General features: G+C 44.2%; 1 protein-coding gene across 2 annotated transcripts in view; it reads left to right on the forward strand.

Annotated features, from left to right (window-relative positions):
• Positions 1 to 22584, forward strand: part of LOC146866499 (stimulated by retinoic acid gene 6 protein-like) — a 484943-nt gene that overhangs the window by 160237 nt on the left and 302122 nt on the right. For both annotated transcript variants that reach the window (XM_085636593.1, XM_085636594.1), the window contains 2 exons: positions 6313 to 6358; positions 9098 to 9229. In XM_085636593.1, the coding sequence (XP_085492719.1) occupies positions 6313 to 6358; positions 9098 to 9229 (178 nt within the window). The remainder of the gene's footprint in view (positions 1 to 6312; positions 6359 to 9097; positions 9230 to 22584) is intronic.

Consider the following 22584-nt stretch of genomic DNA (forward strand, 5'->3'; position numbering starts at 1 on the left):
AGAATCCTAAGGCCAGCAAAAATAAAGTCAGCAAAACAGCAGACAAGAAGTCAAAAAGTCAGAGGAAACCACTTCAAGTGGGTCAGGTCTAACAGCGGCCAAGACGCCGATCATGGCTCGTGATGCTGCCATGAGGTACAGCCTGTAGCGGATGGCGCAGCCCGTGGTACAGGAAGTTTGCCTCACCGAGGCTCGTGGATAGAGGTTGTGCCACTTGGAGGCCCCCCTCCAACGATCGACAGAAGCAGAAGCTTCCTTCCCGCTCGCTGGCGGTGGTCCCGAAGCAGATTCTGAGATTTTCCCACGAGGCAGGAGCACCTAATGCAGGTAAGGTGAAGGCGGGAACTGGGGTGAACTTTTGGTGGAAATAACTCAGGCGGCAGGCTCTAAAGATCTTCTTCCCCGCCTGACCTTTGAGACAATCTCCATTTTTCCCTTCTCGGTGCAGAGGACATAGCAGGACTTGGCGTGGAATGTGCCCTCTCCCTTAGACCACTAAGCGCCTAGGAGTTTGCGGATGCCCCCTGGCCTGACAACATGCACCAAACGTTGCTTGATGTGACCCCCACCCTGGCCCTTGGGCCTTGTGCAGCACACAAGTTATGTGCCCTATCGCTGGGGTGAAGGTCTCCGGGTAGAGTGACAATACCTGTGATATGTGAAGTGACTCCTAGGAATCACCACGGTCCAGTTGTGGTCCTTTGGCTCACTTTAGCAATGTCTCTAGATTGAAGCCTCTACAGGGGATAATTTACTGCTTGCTACAGCGTGTGAACTCACTAGAGGGGTCATGCTGTGGGGGTGAGTACTTGCGGCAGAGACGACCAAGCCAGGTCTTGGTGCGGTTTGCTGTAATATACCCTCTCACCCTCATGCTAAGACATTTTACATCATCCCCCTAAACCTTCATGGTGCTCCTCACACTGTCATGCCCAATGGGGGCCTACGGACCTTGACTGCTTGTGTTGTCTCCTGCATTAGCCTCAGGTGGGGGTCAGGATGGTCATTTGACAGTGCTCCATCCTTGGGAACCGGGGCTGCAGTTCTCCGTGCCACTCCTGCCATCATGGCCAAAGGCAAGGCACCTTTGAACTATGGTGCAAGGGTGCCTGCGTTGGCGCTAGGCAGCTTAATTTAGTGCCAGTGCTAGGGGAAACACAGGGGTGCGCCATATCATTGTAAATACAGCGCATCCCTGCATTTGTTAACCGATGGAGCGCTGTGTTAGCAGTTTTGGAGCTAACCTGCGCTCTGCCAATCATTGTACATATGGCCTATAATTTCCCAGCCCTACTGTGACATCCAGAAATCACATTTCTCCGTTTGATAGAGCAACAAACTCAGTATCTGCAGAGACTTTGTGTTCCTACTCGCATCTTGATTCCCCAAGTGTTCCTTAGGGATTCATAACAGGGCGGGGAACAAACTTCATCAGCTGTGATCTATTGTTGCTCCAGAAATGGATCACAATAGATCATCTAGGTACTTGCTGCCTGACAGTTTGGTGTAGAATTTTTGGGGATGCTGGAATAGTAGGCTTCCAACAATGATAAAGCTTAATTCTCTTTAAATATTGGAAGAGATTGTGTAGGAGAGTAGGATCTGCTTCTTATGGTTACCCCCACTTTTTGCTGATGTATCACTGTTTTTGACTTAGTCTGACTGGGATCCTGCTATTCAGGACCCCAGTCTAGCTGCTTTCTCCTCTAAATTGATTGCATGTACTTTAGGTACACTCCAGATATGATTCTGGGGTACCCTTATCAGTCCCTAGTATATGGTATACTATGTACCCCGGGCATAGGTCCCCCAGAAGCCTCCCAGGGGCTGCAGCATGTATTATGCCACCCCTGAGAGACAATTCAAACTGACACCACAGGTGTGCTACTGCAGCCTGTGGAAGGTGGTGCATGCACCCCTTACTTAGATATAGATTCACTATATCTATTCTAAATCACTGCACATATAAACCTATCAGTCACCCCTATGGCAAGCCATATCAATCCTGAAGGCAGGGTGCTGGGTTTTATGTGAGAGAGTGCACCTGCATGCCCAGAGCCCCTCTGCAGCCTTCGGAACCTATTTTCCGGGGTTGTTTGTGATGCAGCCAACCATATATATTTAAGTGCATTATAACCTTGCAGTAAATGCTAACTTTAAAACGGCTGCTTAGAAACATGTCGTGTTTGGTGGCAAACACCTTGGAATCATACCTCTACACCAGTAACTGGTATGGGAAGTATGATTCCTCCCTTCTAAAACCACAACTGTGGGTCACCGGGCTACCCGGTATCAGCTTTCTCGACCTGGGCATCACAAATTGGATGCTGCCAGCCACAGACTCGAGCCAAGCTCGAGGAGGGGAAGGCCTGACAATAGGTTTCCTGTCATAGGGAGATGTGACCACCTCCCAGACGGGATTTAGTGTATTGGGGCAGGGTGAGTGCACTCTGAGAGTGCTTTGAAGTCTGCACTGGGGGCACATTTGGTGTCCCCGTGCATAGTCCAGCTCAAACCAGTTGCAGGAGCCATTTGCTATTGCTCTGGCGCGAAACTGGACAAAGGACATGGGTGTAGCCACCCCTCTGTCCTGACCCTCCCATAGGTCGGTCCCCAGAGTTTGTCCCACCCATTCCTTGGGTATAAAGTAGGAACCCCTGAGTACAGGACTTTACATTTGACTTGGGCTAAACTCTGCTACAGAAACCAAGTACTTCGACGATCTACACTACGCTGGATGACTGAAGAATCTCCCTTGGAGTAAAGGAGTTACTCCCCTGCAAGGCAGGTACCTTTAACGCATTTGACCAGTTTGCACCTCCCGCGCTCCTGAGGACTCCGAAGATTTCTGCAACACAGGAGGTGGGTTTCCAAGCGTCCCTGAGGTCCATCATTTCTCTTAAGAATCCTAAGACGCGTATCCCTCGTGGGGACCATGCAACCCGAACCCCTGTGCACCGTGTACTTTTGCAGCAGCATATGCTTTTCGGCGATCCCTGAGGCTGTGCTTTGGGCTATTTGTAGTCCTGACCCCGAGCAGTAATTCCACTGAAGATTTCTGGCCTACACTCCACAAGTGTTCCGTGGGCTGGTATTTTGTGATTCAGCGCGAGGTCCCTTTGCGATCCCTGGTCCGTTGGCCTGTGGGTCTCTGTGAAGGTAACTTTGACTTTCAGTGGGCTTTCCTGGTTGCTCCAGACGTGCCCTGACTCTCCATAGCTTGGAGAGTCCCCAGGACCTTGCTGGTCCTCACTGAAGCTTATTTACTCTGCCCGCGTGGGTTGCATTTGCCAAGGCTTGTTGGTGTTCCATCCGGACACTGACCCCCCCAGCACTCTACGTCCTTCGTGGGACAGCTCACCTCTGGACTTTGGTCATCGTCGACATCTCCTGGTCCCGTGGCTGCAGAGTCAAGCATCGCATCATCTCACCTGAAGCACCCAACATCGGTGGGCATTCGTCTATCGTGCCCCTGGTCACCCTGAAGTGACCCAGACTCTGTCCCCTCTGCTTTCAGGTTCTTCTCACCTCGGATCCAGGCTTGGATCTCACCGGACACTTTTCATCTTCCCGGCAGCAGCACTTTTTCGCATCACGCCATTGAAAACGACGATGGTTTCTGACATCACTTGACCCCTATGCACCGGCTAATCTGGGATAGATAACACAGGTATCTCAGTACTCTCAAGGGTGCTGGCCTTAGAACCTTCTATGTTTGAAAGGGTTTGCTTAAAGTTCTCTCCGAAGTGTCCTTAATCTTTAAAATTCCAACCGTGAATTTCCCATAGGATTGTACGGAGCTTGCGCCTGTGTTCACACACTGCACCCGTCCTCTGTGGGTCCACTATGTCACTACTTTGGGTGGTACCTTGGGGTCCCAGCGATTCTACGTGCTCTAGGCACTGTACCTAGTTAAGTCGTGGTTGCTATACCACTTTCTAAGTATATGGTTTGGTCTCCCCCTGGAGCCCACTGTGTATTGTGCTATTTACTGTCGTTCTAGTGATTTAATATTGTGTGCTTTGTGCTCTAATCCCATAAAGAGGTTAGTAGAGCGTGTTTAGTAATAAATACATATATTTTATATATCTCTTGTGTGGTTCTCCTTTCATTTGGTCATTCAGGAGGTTCTGATCTGGTAAAACAAGCAGCTTTACATTCCTTCGAGACATAGCCTGAAGGCTGCTCTCCACAGCTACCACTAGAATAGCTTTCAATCAAGGTTGTCTTTAACCTAATCATCAATAAGGGTTGCTCGGACTGGTACAGGGTGCCCACTTAAATTAGTGGATAGCATATACCAGGCCAACTTCTCACAGATTGAAATAAGTTGTGCTTCAGAAAATGGCTCTCAGAGTTGTGCACAGCAATTTCTTGGCTTAGAGTCCTAAGGGCAAGTAGTCTGCGGAGACTTACAGTAAGGGAATACCATATGGGTCTTCTTTTGGGTTAACTAGTGAGCGTTGCGGAGACCCTAGCAGTCGAGTGCTGTGGGAAAATGCCTACAACTGCTTTCCAAGTGGCTTGGGCTCTATAGAAGGTAATTGGAAGGCTTCCAAGAGTCAAAGAGCCCTTTAAAACTCTATATTCAAGGAAATCCACTGCACCAGATTTTGACAATTTCATGCCAAAAATTGTAGCAGGATTGAACCACTGACTCAGACATTACAACCAAGCTCGACACAACTCAACTTCTTGGTAATTCCGGCTCCTACTGAAACTCCAGCCAGCATGCAGCGAGAGGGGTTTCGAAATTCAACACAATGACTTGAATTGTTGGATTGAAACAATCTTCTCTGTCCAGGACAGGTGAGCGCTTGATGGGGACTAAAATTGCCTGTGCACAGTTTACATGACATTCATTGTCTATTGATGCTACCTGGACTAGTCTATTTCAGCCCAATTTCCCATGCATTATTACAATTTCAAACAAGTTTGATGCAGCTTTGAGACTTGATGATTTCGCAAGTGATGCGACCCCATATCTGCCTTCATCTTCGCAATTTCTTCACTAAGATTTAATACACCATCTTCCAATTCAAGCACACCTTGTTGAGAACACAGGTTGGGCAATAACTCAATTGACTTTATTGATATTTTTATATAGTCACCCATTCCCCTGTTTAATGAGCACTTAGCTAGCTGCATCCTTCTTTTTAGTCAAGGTTTTTGATTGTTAGTAAGTCCTGAACTACTGATCCAAAGTTGCTAATTTTACTAATTTACATTTGTATTAATAAACTTTCTATATTAGACTAAATCGTATTTATTTCATGTAACAATTTTGTTCTAGAATGTGACACACACTCCCCATACACTTTCTCTTAGAGGACAGTGGTGTTGTTTAAGTAATGTTGCCCAAGGTGAGCCAAGAATACCTTATAGAAAAGCTTGTTTACCTATGAGTCTGTCTTTCTGAGTGCTGAGAGAGCTCGAAGATAGCCTGTGTCTCTTTGCCCCCCCCCCTCCCCCAGCCCTGTGGGTAAGGGTAAGGGTTTTATATATCTTTGTGAAACCCCTGGGCTTCGTACTAACAACTGTTGTTAGTTGCTATTTGTTGAATTTAATATAGCGCTCGAATCACCAGGGGGATCTCGGCGCTGCACACAGTAGCAGACTGTCATCTACCCAAGAGCTCATTAGAAGAGGGAAGCTTTCAATAGTTTCCTAAATTGGCAATAATTAGAACAAGCACGAATGCAAAAAAGATCTTGGTCCAAATCTAGAAAAGAGAATACGGGTGGCACACAGCAAGTCTTTGTTCATGGATCTTAAATTTCTGGTGGGTACATACAGTTTAACAGTTTAATGCAGGACAAATCATCAGGGATGCCATTTTATAGAAGTGATCAGCTGTAGGGCCATTCTATATGATGGAGAAAGTCAAAGTTAGGACCAATAGCAGTTTATTTAATAAATGAAGAAATTAAGAATTACGAATTAATCTCTGTTTGAAAACGATGGTGGTGATATTGCAGTTTAATCATTGCACGCACTCTATCATGGTTGCGGGGAGGGGTGGACGTGGAGGGACATGTGTGGCCTCATATTTCAGAAACTGGATAGCAAAAGCTGTTCTTACGTGTACGCCCATCTTCGTAGTTTGACGAACTTCACATTTCTCGAGCCTTCCATACCTCAATGTAATCCCTTATTTATGTTCACTTAGAATCCGACACTCCTGGCACACATCTAATAACATCCATTCTCTTCACAGCATCCAATGCTTCCCATAGGAGGCTGCTCTGATACTTCATGCAATGCAAGTTTTTTTTTAATTTGCCATCATTCTTATTGCTCAATGTTTTGCAGGTTTATAATCACCATGATCCATACTGTGACCTGCCCACATGGTCAGGTAAGGTTATTTTAGAACATTTTGTGACAGAGGACAGCGTTTCTGAACATAAGTTGTAAATGATCAGTTCTCTGCACACACATGCCCATGGGTCCTATGACATCAATGAAAGCAGTACTCTGTGGTCTGTCAGTGTCTGCCTAATCTGTGCCATGTTCAGAAGTGCTCATGGCTGAAAGAATCTCTCAACATCACATCTCACAACAACGTCCACGAAATGAAATGACACTGTCTAAGCTTGAAATCAGAAACAGAAGGAGATCTAGATAAGTGTGCAAACAAAAACTGACATAAAATCTGAAGTCCAGTTAGTTGGTCAATGGGCATTTTTAAAAAGTAAATGAGATAAAATAAATATATTGTGCTAAAACTTGAAGGTAGGGTCCCTCCCTGGCTAAAATATGAGCATCAAGCACGCTCTTTGACCCACCTTTCAGGATAAATGAAGGGCTTTCAGGTTAGGGCGCTACATTAGGGCGAAGGCTCCAGTGAAGTTGTTTCTTGTACTTCTTGAACTATTCTTTTCCCCATCACTGAGCACTTGTCTCAAGCCTTGATGATGCTGTGCTCTTACCTAATTTGACTGCGATGTCAACTACATCTTGAAAATATACAACTATATTTTATGGATAATCCAGATTTCAGAGCTACATTATTTATTAGTGAATTTTGTGTGGAGTTCGACAGCAGACAGGAAACTGAGGTATCTTATAGCTTCCCTTTTGCCCAGTCGTTTCCGCTGTGCCTTAACCTTATGGTAGTGAGCCTGGGACTACCGAGTAAAGGTATTTCTTCATGGGACTTAGAGAAAGGGCGTGATTTAGAGTTGGTGACAATAAAAACATCCTCTCATTTGATGAATGTGGAGGGGGCATCCAACCTAGTAGTAGTCTGATGGTGGGAATTCCAGAGACGGATTCCACTTCGGATTTAGCACTTCATTCAAACTTCTTCAGGAGAGATCTCCATGGTTACAGTGTGCACAGTAGCTCTTTTGGTAAACAATAAACAGAAATGTGCCACAAATTAAGTGACAGAGATCATCAAAGAAGCCCCTGTAGGCGTGCCTCTTAACCTCAAACCCGACGTGGCATCAACACACTACACTGACAGCTAGGAGGGATCATGGGGCGGAAGAATGATTCCTTAGTCAATGGTGGAAGGATAATATTAATAATAATAATCCACATTTGTAAAGCGCGAACAATCACCCGCAAGGGTCTCTAGGCGCTGGGGGCCTTCGGGAAGATTAAGCAAGCGTTTGCCCAGAGTCACATGGTGCTGGGCTAATCTGCCGCCGGCACCGGGGATCGAACCGTGATCCCCAGATTCCAGAGTCAGTCGCCCTGGCCGTGATATTGATTTCAGTGAGCGCGGCTACAGTACACACAATCTCAAATTCCTGATGGTATGTAGTTTCATGCTCACACACGGCATCGCTGGACAGTTGCAGGGCACCTAACAACACATTTCCCTCCAAACTTGTAGGGAAGGAAGTTGTAGAAAGAAAAGCCCATTCTGAACTAGAAATGCAGGACAGGGAGATGTCTGACTGCTCTGTCGCAGCTATAACTATAACCTCACGGTGCCTACCACGCGGTGTAGGGATGTGAAGGGGGCATCATAGGCACCCTCCAGGGTTCCACGTGGAGGGCCAGGAGGGAATGGGGCCCTTCTAGGGGCCCCCAAAGACACTTTCTGGCAGCAGTTCCATGTCGAAAAGGCCGACATGGAACTGCTGTCGAAAAGTGCCATCATGATCCCCATGGCAGAACCCTCGTCCTTTAGGGAATATGAGGCCTTTTCGACTGGTCGAAGTGCGCCTTGAGCCCGTCAGAACTGAGTCGGATTTTCCAGCCTGTTTAAACTCAGAACCGCTGTATTATAATGACCAGTGGCCGAAGGATTTCCGACGTCATTGTAATTAGTCCATGGATGTGCATAAAAAATTGATACATAGAGATATAAATATGAATGCCCCGAATTAGGAAAGACAGGATACAGGTGAGCCACAGTGCTTAATTTGAACTGGTGGCAGATGGGGGCACTGGCACTCATTACAGGGTACCGGCACTTTATGTTTTCTCATCATGCTTGAACCCAGCGCAAGAGAGAGTAAAACACAAATGGGTAGAGAAGGAGGAAGAAAAAGTCAGAAAAATAGTCCAAAGGAGAGAAAGCAGCGATGAGAAAGAGATACATGGGCAGGGAGTGTTCAGTGGTGGGCGAAAGAGACATGAGGTGGAATCAAGACTACGCAGCCTTGGTAGTTGGCACCGTGACTTTCAATCTCACACGCTGCGGACTCCTGAACAAAACTTCGGTTCCCAGCACTTATTCTTCTACGAATTAAACTCGAAAATGGTTTTCTGTGCGCAACAGTTTACAGAAAGGGGGTGAGCATAATAGGTTTAAGTGAAATAGACACACGAGAATAACAGTGAGAAATGCTTCAGAGAAAGGAGTGAGGCATGAGCACACTACCAGTAAACAATAAAAGAGAGTAACATGAACTAAAACACGTGATATCACATGTACCTTATTTTGCAGAAACCTGAGAGTAACTCAAATTGTAAATGTAGCAGATTAGGTTAATCTTCAATTAAAGTATTTCTTTATGTTACTGTTGAATCGCTTCAGTTGCTTCTCTTCTCACTCATCCAAAGTGCCTCAAAATCCCATTAGCCTTTACATGTCTGAAGCATCTTTACATGTTGTGCATTTGTATTCTCTCTACAGAGTGGCGAATATCAAGAGGTCGTCATAATCTGGCCTTCCCTTCTATGCCTCGTTTTCCTATTGGGACGATTCCTCCACATGTTCATAAAGGCCATGCGGGTTCATCTAGGATTAGAAGAAGGAGGAACACCGGTGGGTGAAGTGGATAAGTATTTTTACTTTTGCCAAGAAATGTATCCTAGTGTCATGGAGCGAGACCCAGAGAATCTGAGAGCTAAATGTCTCATTGCTTGTTCCTGATTTGTCGAAGGGTGCAAGCAGGGCACACTGATATTTATAGTACTGTTTGCTATGATCACTTATATGAGCATGGAAGCGTCGAGGTCCCGGGATTTACATGACCCACTACCCTGCCCCCCCATACCCACCTGACACACGCTAATAACTTAGCCTGAGACCACCTTAGGAGCTCAGATGGAAAGATCTCAGACCATATTTTATTGTACATACAAAACATTATGCAATAACATAATTTTCTCGGCACAGTAACCACATTTCCAATTTTCATGTTTGTTACAAAGGAAGGCCTATCCTTAACAGAGGCTCTAATACATTGGACTCACCAAACCATAATACTTAGTTCCTATGCAGCCGAATTAGAAAAACAGTTCCTGAGTGAGATCATGACCGACTCTGTGACCCTTGCTTTTGCACCCCACAGTCCAGAGGGTGAACCTTTCCGCTCCGGGAGCTGTTTGCAGGGGGACCCGGCTTCCCCTAGGATACTTACCTTGTGCATCCCCTAAACCCAACCTTTTCATCCCATAAAGGTCCTGTGCTTGGTCGCGCCCACTGTGCGTGCGCAGGGGATTGACAGGTACGGACCGCGTGTCAGTGACCGCCCCCAGCGCCACTGCAACTTTCTTACGATTTGCTGCCAGCACCCCTTTGAGGTTCCACTGACGTTGATGTTTTACCCATTGTTTTGCTAAAAAGGATGTTGCAGGAGACCCAAAGATTCCCCGCCAATCATGACCTAACCCCATGAAAAATACGATAAATATACATCAAAATGACGCTCCTGGTCTTAAAATCTGTGAAGAAAAAATGTTAGACATGAAAATTACAACAATTCTGCATCAAAATGACAATCTTGACCTAAACATCTGAAAAGGCAATCTTACAATGCCATAACACCCTCTTGGTGCTCTAGCCCATCCCCAAGCCCCTTGCTCTGGGGATGGTGGGTGGGGAAACAAGCACCCTGCTCATGTGGCTCCTGGCGGGCAGGAATGGAGAGGTTGGCAGCAGCTGGTGTCCTATGCGGGCGTCCGGAATTGATTCAGTGGTGCAATATGTCTGTGACTGGGAGTGGGCACAAATAGGCCCACTCCCCTCAGCACCGTCGCTTTAAAGGCAGTGCCTTCGTGCCGTGGGAAGGCCGAAAACTGCCTTTTACTCTTGGAGGACTATGCCCTTCCGGGGGTGATATAGAAGCAGAGCTGCCCCCAGGCAAGCATTGCCGGCCTGGAACACGTAACCACGACCCCTTGTACTTTGGCCCCGGCACCCCCGCCATAGTGATGGATCTCCTGAGTTGGAATAGCCTTGTCGATGATTTTGACATTATGTTTCAAAATTATTAACAAACTCCTACATTTTGAGTCATGCTGTGGCACCTTCACTGCTTGGAGTAATGGGTGTTAGGCTAAGGATCATGGAAGCTAGACACGCTTGTAGTCACTGGGCTTGCCCAGTGGAGACATGAGCCCGTTCCCGGCAGTCTGAACATTTCTTGCACAGAGCACTTTCTCGGGGAGAGCAGGGGACTCCAGCCGGCCCCCTCTCATACATCATTAGATAGCCCTGGAAGGAGGAGCGAAGATATCTTAACAATTAATCATCCGGTGGGTCGAGGAATTGATGGGGGCCAGCCTAACTCTAATCCTGCCCTTCCCCTTAGGCCTATTCTTCCCGTATCCGAATCCAGAATTATGGATAGATTAAGTGCAGAGCCCCCCTTGGTCACAGACGGTGCGAAACAGGGACATCTCTTATCCGCAGAGGGTTCATCTAGGGATGTTGCTGGCAGGGGCAATCACATCCTATCTGTGAGAGGCCAGTCCTTAACTTCTATGAGGAGACAGTCTCCCATACATGTGGTCTCCCAGAAGCCAGCCACAAATTTACATCTACCCACAGAAGTAACCCCGTATACAGTGGTGTTGGCAAATGTCCCCACAATGTCACCCAGCTTTAATGAGCACTGGTCATCACTGATGAATAAATCTCTCCACTTCCTCAGCGTAAGGTCTGGGATTACCATCAACCTCTTATTCTCAGAACTTAAGATGGCTCGAAGAATAGATTGGGTTGGCTAGTCCAGAAAGTTTCTCAATGGGGACTGTGTTGTGCTATCATTTAGGTCCTCTGATCTGGTACAGTCAATATTTGATAGGGCAGGTAAAGGGCCGGTTAGATCAGATGAGACAGCCATATTATCCGTGGGGTACTTCTATCCTCCACTTGCACACCCACTGCATACTGCCGAGATGAAGGTGCTCTTTTATGGTAATCAGACAAGATATGCAGTTCCAGTAAGCAATCACTTTGACATCTTTAATACCTTAGAAGATGTCGACTGACTGACCTATAAATGCAACCATAAAAGGCACACAGACAGGCAAGGGTATATTAGAAATTGGGTGCCAAGGCAAGAAAATAAAATAGACCTCCGACTTCATCAGAGCAGGATAACCCTATATCATATATGGCAGGTACAGCAGAAGAAGCACAGGTCATGGGACTTATATCCGGGGATCAGACCCCTCGCCTGGACTCGCTAACCTCTCAAATCCCAGTGGAAGAGACCCAGGTCACCGGTCTTACCTCCTGGGACCAGGCCCCGCTACCTGAACTACCTAATCTCCAGACTACAGTCCAGCAGCAGATATGTCACAAAGATTGTAATTCCCACGACCTGGAGGTAGCCCGTCCCCCACTTATTACCATGAGCTCGGGGTGTAGCCTTGTATCATGGAACATATCAGGCCTACGTTCTAAGATCAGCAATCCTCAATGGTTTGATTATATTTTAAAATATAACATTATTCGCTTTCAGGAAACGTGGTTGAAGGACCCAATACACATGAATGGCTTTAGAACATTTAACACGCATGCCATAGGGGGCCTACACGGTAGAGCCAAAGGTGGGCTCTGTATATACGTCTCTAATAAGCTAAATTTCACTAAAATTGAATCTTACCTTGAGTCACCTTACTACCAATCGTAATTATTGTATTCAACTGCTTCTCACTGTACAATACTGGTCAATTTTTATAACAACCTTCCACCTAATAGTGTCCCTACGGTGTCTAAGAAACTGTGCAATGAACTAAGAAGTATGTGTAATGCAAATGCTAAAAATAATATGCTCATTATGTGTGGGGAATTTAACTGTGCCTTGTGTCCTTATGAGGATGACACAATATGTGGTTTTAATGTGGAAGAAGGCATAAGTAACACTCACTTCTGCCACTCAAACACAGGGGAACTTATTAAGGAACTTGTGTTTAACTTATATCTAGGTTTTGCTAATGAACTCTGCACTAGACCTGCTCCTATGCCGCAGACATTTAATGGTAGGGGCCTTTGTTCCACAATAGACTACATACTCTTATCAAACATGCATGCATCTAGATTGCTCACGTTCTCAGTCGATACCAACTCATTGAGCGATCATTTTCCATTATGCATAATGGTGACACTCACTGCTAGTAGACAGGGAAGGGAGGAACAAGCGGTAGACGAGGCATTAGCCAACCTAAAAATCGATAATGTTAACGGGTATACCCTTCGCTGGAATATGATGGATCCAGACGTGGTAAACAAACAACTAATCACCAGGTGTAGGCTGGCCTTTGATACCTGCCTGAACGAATCAGCATCTCCTGAAAGTATTCTATCTTCCTTTCAACTCATAGTAGGCACGGTCCGGGATGAATTGTTCAAACAAGGAGGAAAAAAGTCTGCTTCCCAGCAGTGGTTTGACTCAAATTGCTCTCGAGCATACTCATCCCTGAAATATGAGTTGCATAATATCCCTAGGAACATCATCAAGATCAAGCAGGCTAGAAAGAATTATAAACTGGCCCTTATAAATAGAAAGAATGCTCTAAGCAATGAAGCTTGGGGCTGCTTATTATAGCCTCACAAACGAAAGATAGCGCCACTTTTTGGAAAGCTGTCAAAAGACCATTTTTATCTTCGGGAGGTGGCCCATCCATTGAAGTAGCAATCACAGAGGGCCAATGGATTGAACACTTCTCAAGGATATACAATGGTCAATGTACTCCCATTGGCCATGATAGCGATATCTCTGGAACAACTAATCACATGTTGAACTTACACTTCAGCATAGATGAAGTAAACAGGGCACTTTCCTTAAGCTCAGGTTGCAAAGCGTCGGGACCCGATGGGATCCCTGTGGACCTATATATGTCCAAAGTCGTTCTGTGGGCTCAGATTATTACACAAATAATTAATGCTAGCTGTCAGGCAGTTTTTCCACCAACTTGGGTAGAATCCATTATTGTCCCCATTTTTTTTTTTATGTTTGAAAAGCTATATTCAAGAAAATGTCATTACAAAGATATCAGCAAAGGTTTAAGGAATAAGCAAATAGAAGTAAAATAACAATAGCAAGCTAATATCATATAGAAATGAGCAAAAGCATTTTATACAGTTTTAAGGAAAAAAGGGAAAAGAAGGGAGGAAGGGGAAGGATAAAGAAATAAAAAAGGGGAAAAAAAATAAAAAATAAAAAAGGGGAAAATGTCAACAACATATTATGAAAGCATAAAAATACGTCTGAAGAGTAAGCGCTGTAAGCAAATCAATAATCAAATAGAACCAAGAAGAACAACTACAACAATAAGTAAATCGTATACTGTGAATATAGTGAAAAGAAGAGGCAACATCCTCAAGGTGGCTCAAAATTTTCCGAAGTGACACGTGATACATTCTTTCGAACCATCCGATCTAAGTATGAAGTAAGAGGTAACCAGAAGAGATCCCTATTATGTGTAGGGTTACAGGAGGATGCGAAAGCAATATCAAGCCTATGAAAGTGACATAGAGAGTTCCACCAATGACGGATGGAAAGCTTTGTGAGGGATTTCCAATTGGAGGAAATGTGTTGAAAGGCGAGAGCAAGCATAAGGTCAAAAAGACCATGAAAATGTAGAGGAAGATCTAAAGAGTCAGATAAACTGCCTAGGAAAAGGGTAGAAATCGAGTATTGAGACGAGAGTGTGAAAATACGAGAGATGTATAGCCAAACATTATTCCAGAACTGAGAAACAGAAGGACATAAAAATAAAAGATGAAAAAGATTAGCGTTAGGGGTAGAACATGTCCAACAGTTAGACTCCAAAGAAGAAGAAAAACGAGCCAGAGAAAGTGGAGAAAAGTATAGTCTGTGGTACATGTAAAACAAAGATTGAGTGAGGGAAGCAGAACGAGAAATTTTCAAAGATCTGGACCAAAGTTTATCCCATAGAGCAACGGACCAAACACATCCCAAATCCGCCTCCCAAGAGAGTTCAGTTTTAGACTTAAGGCGATCAGGATTAGGCGATAGAAAGAATTTGTAAATGAGCGAGGCTTTGGGAAGGGTTGAAAGAATTTTGAGAAGAGAGGCCTGGGGCTCGGAGGGAGGGGAAGAAGGAAGAGAATAAAAATATCAAGGATAAGTGAGGCCAGGGTAACACATTTTTGCAAAAAAGAACGAGGACAGTCATAGGACTTCTGAAATTGGGGAAAGGAACAAGCAGATGCTCCGTCATAAAAACTGGTTTACCCATATGATGTCCTTAGATCTCCAAGAATTCCCAAAAATGGGCCTATTATTTATAAGGATGAGTGAATTATACCAAACCGTTGAAGCTAGAAAGGATTCTCGAGTAATAAGTGTAGACTTGAAAATAGGCTGTAAGAGAGAAAAAGTATGTTTAAATAAAGGAAATTTTGTAAGAGGAAGTATTTCAGTTTTATCCGAATTAATATTATATCCCGAGACCTGTGAAAAAGAATCAAACTCAGCCAGCAGAGAGGGAACAGAAGTGTCTGGAGCAGAGATGAATAGAAGAATATCATCCGCATACGCAGAGAGCTTCAACTGATCATTACCATAAGGAAAACCTGAAATGGAGGTATTATTATGGATGGAAGACAAAAAGGGTTCAAGTGCGAGAACAAAGAGTAAAGGAGATAAGGGGCAACCCTGACGAACGCCTCGCTGAAGAGGAAAATATGAGGAAACCTGACCATTGACCAAAACCGAAGCTTTAGGGGAAGAATACAACAAAGATATAAGAGAGATAAAATGAGGGCCAAAACCATGCCAACGCAGTGATGCAAATAGGAAAGACCAATCAACCCGATCAAAGGCTTTCTCTGCGTCGACAGAAATAGCCGCCAAGGGAATAGAAAGAGAAGAAACCTTATTTAGAACATTAAGGAAGAGGCGAGAATTGTCAGAGGTAAGCCGACCTTTAACAAAACCACATTGCTCCTTACCAATGAGATGGGGCATTAGAGGGTCTAAGCGTAAAGCCAATACTTTAGCAAACAACTTATAGTCCACATTTACTAGAGAGATCGGACGATAGTTCTTGCAAAATTTGGGATCGCGACCATCCTTGGGAATAAGACATATGGTAGCTTCTTGAAATGTGCCTTCTGCCTTACCCGACAGATAAAACGATTGAAAGAGAGAAAGAAGTTTGGGGAGTAAGAGGTCAGAGAAGTGGGAATAAAATTCAACAGAAAAACCATCCGGGCCTGGAGTTTTACCCTTGGTGAGAGTCCTCAAAGCTGCAGAGAGCTCATGTAAGGAAAGATCAACTTCCAGGTCTGGGAAACTCAGATGAGAGGGCGAGGGTTTAGGAAGATTGACAAAATAAGCTTGGATAAGAGAGGAAGAAGGAGAGGATTCCGGTGTATAAAGGTTACGATAAAATAATTGAAATTGGTCAAGAATATCCTGAGACTTATGTAATAAAGTGTTGTCCGAAGAATAAATAGAGTCGATGAAAGAGCGTTCCTTACGTGTCTTAAGATAATTAGCCAGAAGCTTCCCTGCCCTGTTACGACCACCATAGTAAAGAGCACTGCTACGAAGAAGCATCGACGAAGCGTTATCCGTAGTAGATTTATTGAATTCAAGCTTGGCACGAATAAGATCCGGAGACACGGAATTAGTAGGGGAAGAGTAGAATTTATGCTCTAAAGATTTAATCTGGGCAAGAATAGATTTCTGTTTTTGAAGGAAACGTTTCTTCTTCTTGGAGACAAAATCAATAACAAACCCTCGAGCTGTAGCCTTAAAAGAGTCCCAGAGAAGGTGAGGGGAAATATCAGAAGTATCATTTAACAGGAAGAAATCAATGGCAAAGGAGCGAAAAGAAGAGGAGAAGAAAGAATCATTAAGAAGAGAATTGTTAAATCGCCAACGAGAGGGCTTGGGATGCGGATGGAAGGAGGTCAAGATCCGTAACAATAGGAGCATGGTCCGAGATAAGTATAGGTTCAATAGAAGAAGAAAGCAGGCTTTGTGATAAGGAGAAAGAAAGAAAAATATAGTCGAGACGAGAGAAAGATGAGTGAGGAGGAGAGAAAAAAGAGAAGTCGAGAGTGTCAGGATGTGAGAGCCTCCAGGAATCAGTGAGACGTGCTTGAGAAATGGTGTCTAGAAATTGCTTGTGAGGTTTGTGAGGTAAAAACCGAACCGTTGACTTTCGGTCAAGAAAGGGATCCACAATCTGGTTACAGTCACCACCTAAAATGAAGAGGTCATCTTTATGTTGAATACATTTGCTCGTAATTGAGGGCCAGAAAAACAGGTCAGGTTGTGTAGGACCATAAACATTAAGTACAGTCAGGGGAACAGAATTGATTGATAACTTAGCTAATATCCACCTACCATCAGAATCTGTTTCTTGTAGTGAAACCTTACATTTTAACTTTTTATGACACAAAATAACAACACCATTCTTCTTATTGGTTGAAGGAGAAAATAAAACCGTACCCACCCAACCACGCTTTAACTTGAGGGACTCAGCCTCAGAGAGATGAGTCTCTTGTAAGAGAACTATGTCAGGACTATAGGAGGCGAGATGGGAGAGAATCCTCTGACGCTTAATGGGATTGTTAAAACCTTTTACATTCCAGGAAATTACTCTGAATTTAAACACTGAAAAACATGAACAGGAACAATACCTACAGCAGCAAATAGAAGGGAAGATAATGACAAAAAGTGGAAAAGAATAGAAGCTAGATAAGAAGATTGAGTGAAAATAGATGATAAGAAGAATAAAAAATTCAAAACTGAAAAATAGCCACTAAAAAGAGAGGAGATTAAGATATACAAAGGAAAGGTAAAAAGAAATAATAAGTGGAGCGGAGGCAAAGGGAAAGGAGGGGGAGGGTAAACAGAGACAGATACAAGAAGAGACAGCACAAATCCAAAAAGGACGACTGAAGATAACATACCTAAAGGGAACATGAAGAGGACAACAGGGCAATGGAGAGACGAAACAAGAATGACCTTCCGGGACCAGGAGACCACCAGACCGCATCAGGACGAGAGATGAGAGGATGAGTCATATAAGGGAGTAGGGGAGGACACCAATCGATCTGGATAAGAAAAATAAGTATGAGAAACGCTATAATAACAAGACAGGCCATAAAACAGGTAAAAATGGTATTCAGAACGAAATATAAAAGAGATTGCAAAAGAATGAGAATTAGCAAAATAATAACATACAATGAAAAACATCATATAGAAAGGCTGAATAGATAGACAAAAGGCGAATTAACAATATAATAAACAAGGGCAATGTAAAAAACATTATCAGAGAGAACCTGCAAGAAAAAAAAGAATAAAAAATAGAGTTGAACAATCAGCCACTAGCAGAAGTAGAAGTATCCATGCCAGCATTAGTCTGAATATGAATAAAGTTCTTAAGTTCAGCAGGATCTTGAAAGGACCAAGTCTGGTTCTGATGAGTGACTTTGAAGGTGCAGGGGTGAAATAAACCATATCTGGCACCAAGAGAGCGTAGAGGGGCGTGAAGGCTCAGAAACTCTTTCCTTCTTGCTGCAGTAACAGTAGAAACATCCTGAGAGAGAAAAACCCTCTGACCCAACCAGGAGACTTGGCGTTTGGAGCGAGCCGCAGAGAGGACAAGAAGTAGATCTGTGAATTTCAGAAAGAAAATAATGACTCCTCTAGGCTTAGTTGAGGTTGATGAGCGAGGACCAAGTCTGTGAGCTCGTTGGATAGTAAGAGAGGTGGTAGCAGGCATGTCCAACAATTTCAGGAGGAAGGAGGAGAAAAACAAAACAGGATCGTCTCCCTCCAAAGATTCAGGTAGACCATAAATACGTAAGTTATTCCTCCTATTTCTATTTTCCAAATCCTCAGTATGTTGCTGGAGGGCGAGAACAGACTTCTCCAGAGAGGAAATACGCTGAGAATTGACTGGGATCTCTGAAACCTGATGCTCAACAGAAGAGACTCTATTTTCCATAGTCGACCATTTTGCCTCAAAGAGTTGCATTTTATTATTGGTCTCCTCAACAAACGGTCGTAATGCACGTATCTCCCCCAGAAGAAGTTCCAAGGAGATAGGAGATGACGGTTTATCCGGCGGGGGAGAGTCCTGTTTCAGGCGCTTAGATGACGCGATAGGAGGAGAGGACTTACTTGAAGATGACTGGGATGAGGAAGGGCGGCTAGGAGCTGGTGACGCCATTTGATCCGTGATAGAAGAAGAGTCAACTGTTGAGGATGATGAAGATGGTACTGAAGGAGAACTCTTCGAGGGCACAAAAACGAACTTTGGATTGCGTAATTTGCCCATAGATACTTGAATAGACAGACAATAGACTAGGTGGAGGAGGTATTGCAGCGTGCACATGCACAAACGTGACTAAATCACGCAAACTCCCAGCAGGAACAATTAGGTGGAATATGTGGGAGTCACAGTATGGGAAATGGAGGTGCGCAGCACAAAAAGATGCAAGCATGAACATGAAAGAGTTCCTCCAGATGGGCACGTTAGCCTTGCGTAAACCTATCTTAAATCACAGAGTTGGAAAAGCGCAACACAGCAAAAACAGCAAGAACTGTGCAATGAGACGCCTAATAAAGGCAACTGAGGAAAGGTATGTTTGAAAGCCAGGAACCATCAGGAAGACCAATGAGGCAGCGCAGAAATCAGCATGAGTGAAGCATTGGTTGTTAGTGATCTACTGAACCTGAATGCATTTCTGGCAAGGTGATGGAAAGCACAGGTGTTATTCTTCACAACATTCCAACTGCGTAGCGACTCAGTGAAGTTCAAGGGTGATTAAAATTCTGAGATGTTAACTGTCAGGAACACCATACTGGCTGTCAGCGAAGATGTCACAACGACTCCCAGTACTTCCAGAAAAAACAAGAGAGCTTCAGAGAAGCTAGCATTAATAAACACACCTCATGTGGTCAAATGACATCCCTCTGACGCAGCCACCGGAAACAATTCAGACAGACTTGGTGGTTAGATAAAATTGCCCAATAGCAGGATTAGCGCCATGTGAGACTTGAACAAAATCTATGATGGCACATTAAAATTACGCAAATGTCATGGCAAAAGAGTCTCTGGTACAAAATCTGCTTTTATGCATCCACATTGCGAAGAAATCAATTTAAATCACCTCTCAGGAGTGTTGAAGGCAAACGTGACAGACTCAGGGAGCAGCAATGAAGCACAACAGATGCATTCTCCTCAAACGCGGTGACATCGTAAAGTCGACATAATGCAGACAAAATGGCGGACGTGCTGAGGGGGTTAGCAAAATCGCCGAAAACGAAGCATTTCTTGACAGAAGAGCAGCCCCCCAGACCTCACCAGGTGCACATGACGTTCCGACGCTGAGAGATGCCAGAAGGAATGAAAAAAGTTAAAAAACGCCTCCTTACGGCGTGAAAATCCGTCTCGGTGCGGCGGAGCTCCGAGGTCAGGCGGCCATTCCAGACGGTGTCCAAGCCACGCCCCCCCTATTGTCCCCATTTTTAAACAGAGGGACTGTCAGGATCCCAACTATTACAGGCCCATTTCCTTACTGGACTCCATGGCAAAAGTTGTGGGATGAATTATATTGGAATGCCTTCAGCTCTGGGCCGAGGATAACCACATCTTATCTGACATTCAATATGGATTTCGGGAAGGACTAAGGACTGTAGAGCAGAGCTTAAACTTAGCTATTTTTATGGGGAAGTATATCAGGGCAAAAAAGGGCAACTTGTTTTTAGCTTTTGTCGACCTAACGGCTGCCTTTGACTACATGCGGCATGTAAAGCTCTGGGAGATTTTAGAATCAATGGTGGTCAACATAAATATTATCCATTTTATTAGGCGCCTCTATAATGGGGCAAAGTCACGTGTGCGTTTTGGCGTGGGGGGAGTGCGCACCGCCCCTTTCCCTATTAGGAAGGGGGTTAGACAAGGTTGTGTTCCAACCCCCCCTTCCTTTTTAATCTCTATATTAACAGGTTAGGGCAGGCACTCATCAAGGATGCCCAAGATTTCCCCCAAATAGGCAATCGTCCCATACCAGCTCTTTTATATGCAGACGACGCTGTTATAATGTCCCGCACGTAGATTGGTCTCCAAAAGGCCCTGAACAATTTCTCTAATTTTATGGAGGACCTCGATCGTAGACTTAATATTTCAAAGACTTTTATAATGAGATGTGGACGCTGAAAGCAGAAGAATAGGGATATGTATGTAGAGGGATACCCAATAGCCCCGACCAACAGCTTTTCTTATTTAGGCATTCTGTTTAGCCATAATGACACCTGGGCTCCAGCAGTTACAGCAAGAAATCTGGCACTGATTAGAACAATGACTGCTCTTGCCAGCTATGCTAAAAAACTGGGACAGAAACCCCTGAGAGAACTTTTGAAAATATATCAAGCAAAATGTCTTTCAACTGTTATTTATGGAGCTGGGATTTGGGGTTTTGCCGACACACACTCAATCCAAACAGTGGAGAATACTTTTTTAAAATATATTTTGTCAGCACCCTCTAGTACCTCCACGTATGTTTATCATGCCAAGTTGGTTCTCTCACACATATCTGACCTCATAAAATTGGAGCCAATTCTTCTTTGGCACAGGATTTGTTCAAAGGACGAGACTAAATTAAACAGAGAACTACTACAGGATAGTCTGAGGCTGGACGGTGCGCAAAAAATCCCATGGGTCAAGTTCCTCCAAGAGTTTACGAAAGACCTAGGCCACCCGTAATACTTCACCAATACTAGTACGATTACTTTGATCTCCAGGAAAAGCCTAAGAAAGGACGCCCTCCTTTTCCTGAATAAGCAATTCCTGAATAAGCAAAGACTCGAAATTGTAAAGCCTATCGTCCAGCAACATCAGATGGTCCTTACTACTTTGAGTTTGCAGCCATACCTAATTTTTGTACCCAGAGGTTTTGATAGGTTGTTACTAATAAGACTCAGACTGGGGACCATCCACAGGTTTGTTTCTTTTCCAAACATGAATGACTGGGCAAGTGAGTTACAACCATGTCCATGTGACAACCAATCGATTCAATCCTCACTCCACCTAGTCTTATTTTGCAAATTCTATGTTGAGCTAAGAAACATCTGGATAGTTCCAATTTTAAAAACTTGGGGGTTGAGACAATGCCGCCTGGCCTTTATCAAGCTTCAGCTCCTAGAGAATGAACATGTGGCCTGGAGGATATGTATGTTTTTAAAAAAAAGTCCTTGATCTAGGACTCAGGAGGTGATTGCTTTTATGCTCATTATTTTATATTTAAAAAATATGTATTTATGAATTATACATCAAGTTCAAAACAGCTTTTATTGGGTGTTGTATTCAAATTTTAAAGTAAATTTGTGTATTATTTTAGCATTTTTTTTTAACTGTGCTTTTATGATTGTAATATTCCAATCGAAATACAGCTTATTTGATGGTGATGATGATGACACCTGAGCAGGAGTGCCAAAGATGATAGGCACTTTGGGCATATAGTGGTCTGAGACTGCAGACAGGGTGTCTAGGAATAATAGTACTCAGCTACAGAAATGCTACAGGGCCACCAGCGGAGTTCCAAGGAATGCTGGGGCTTGCAAAGATTTCTTGTAATGGAGCTGGGGAGGGTTGTTGTGGCAGTTCATTCATGTTGTTGCAGACAGTTCTTGATTCCTTCCAGAATGTGACAATACCATGGTTGAAGCACTGAAGGACTTGCCTGAGGGGGCAACTCTAAACACAAGAAAGTAGAATAACGTCTAATAGCTTTTTAACCAATCTGATCACAGTTCACATTCTATTTTGAGATGGGATGCCCACCTTAGTGTCATGAAGATTAACACTGAGCTCTATTTGGAAAATGTAGGACTTCAGTTCATCTAGGCAAGAATTTAGCACTTTGAGGCTGGTTGTCTTATTAGTCCTTAGCTATAG

The sequence above is a fragment of the Triturus cristatus genome, chromosome 2_1 (genome assembly GCF_964204655.1).
Source record: "Triturus cristatus chromosome 2_1, aTriCri1.1, whole genome shotgun sequence".
In the NCBI taxonomy this organism is placed as follows: domain Eukaryota; kingdom Metazoa; phylum Chordata; class Amphibia; order Caudata; family Salamandridae; genus Triturus; species Triturus cristatus.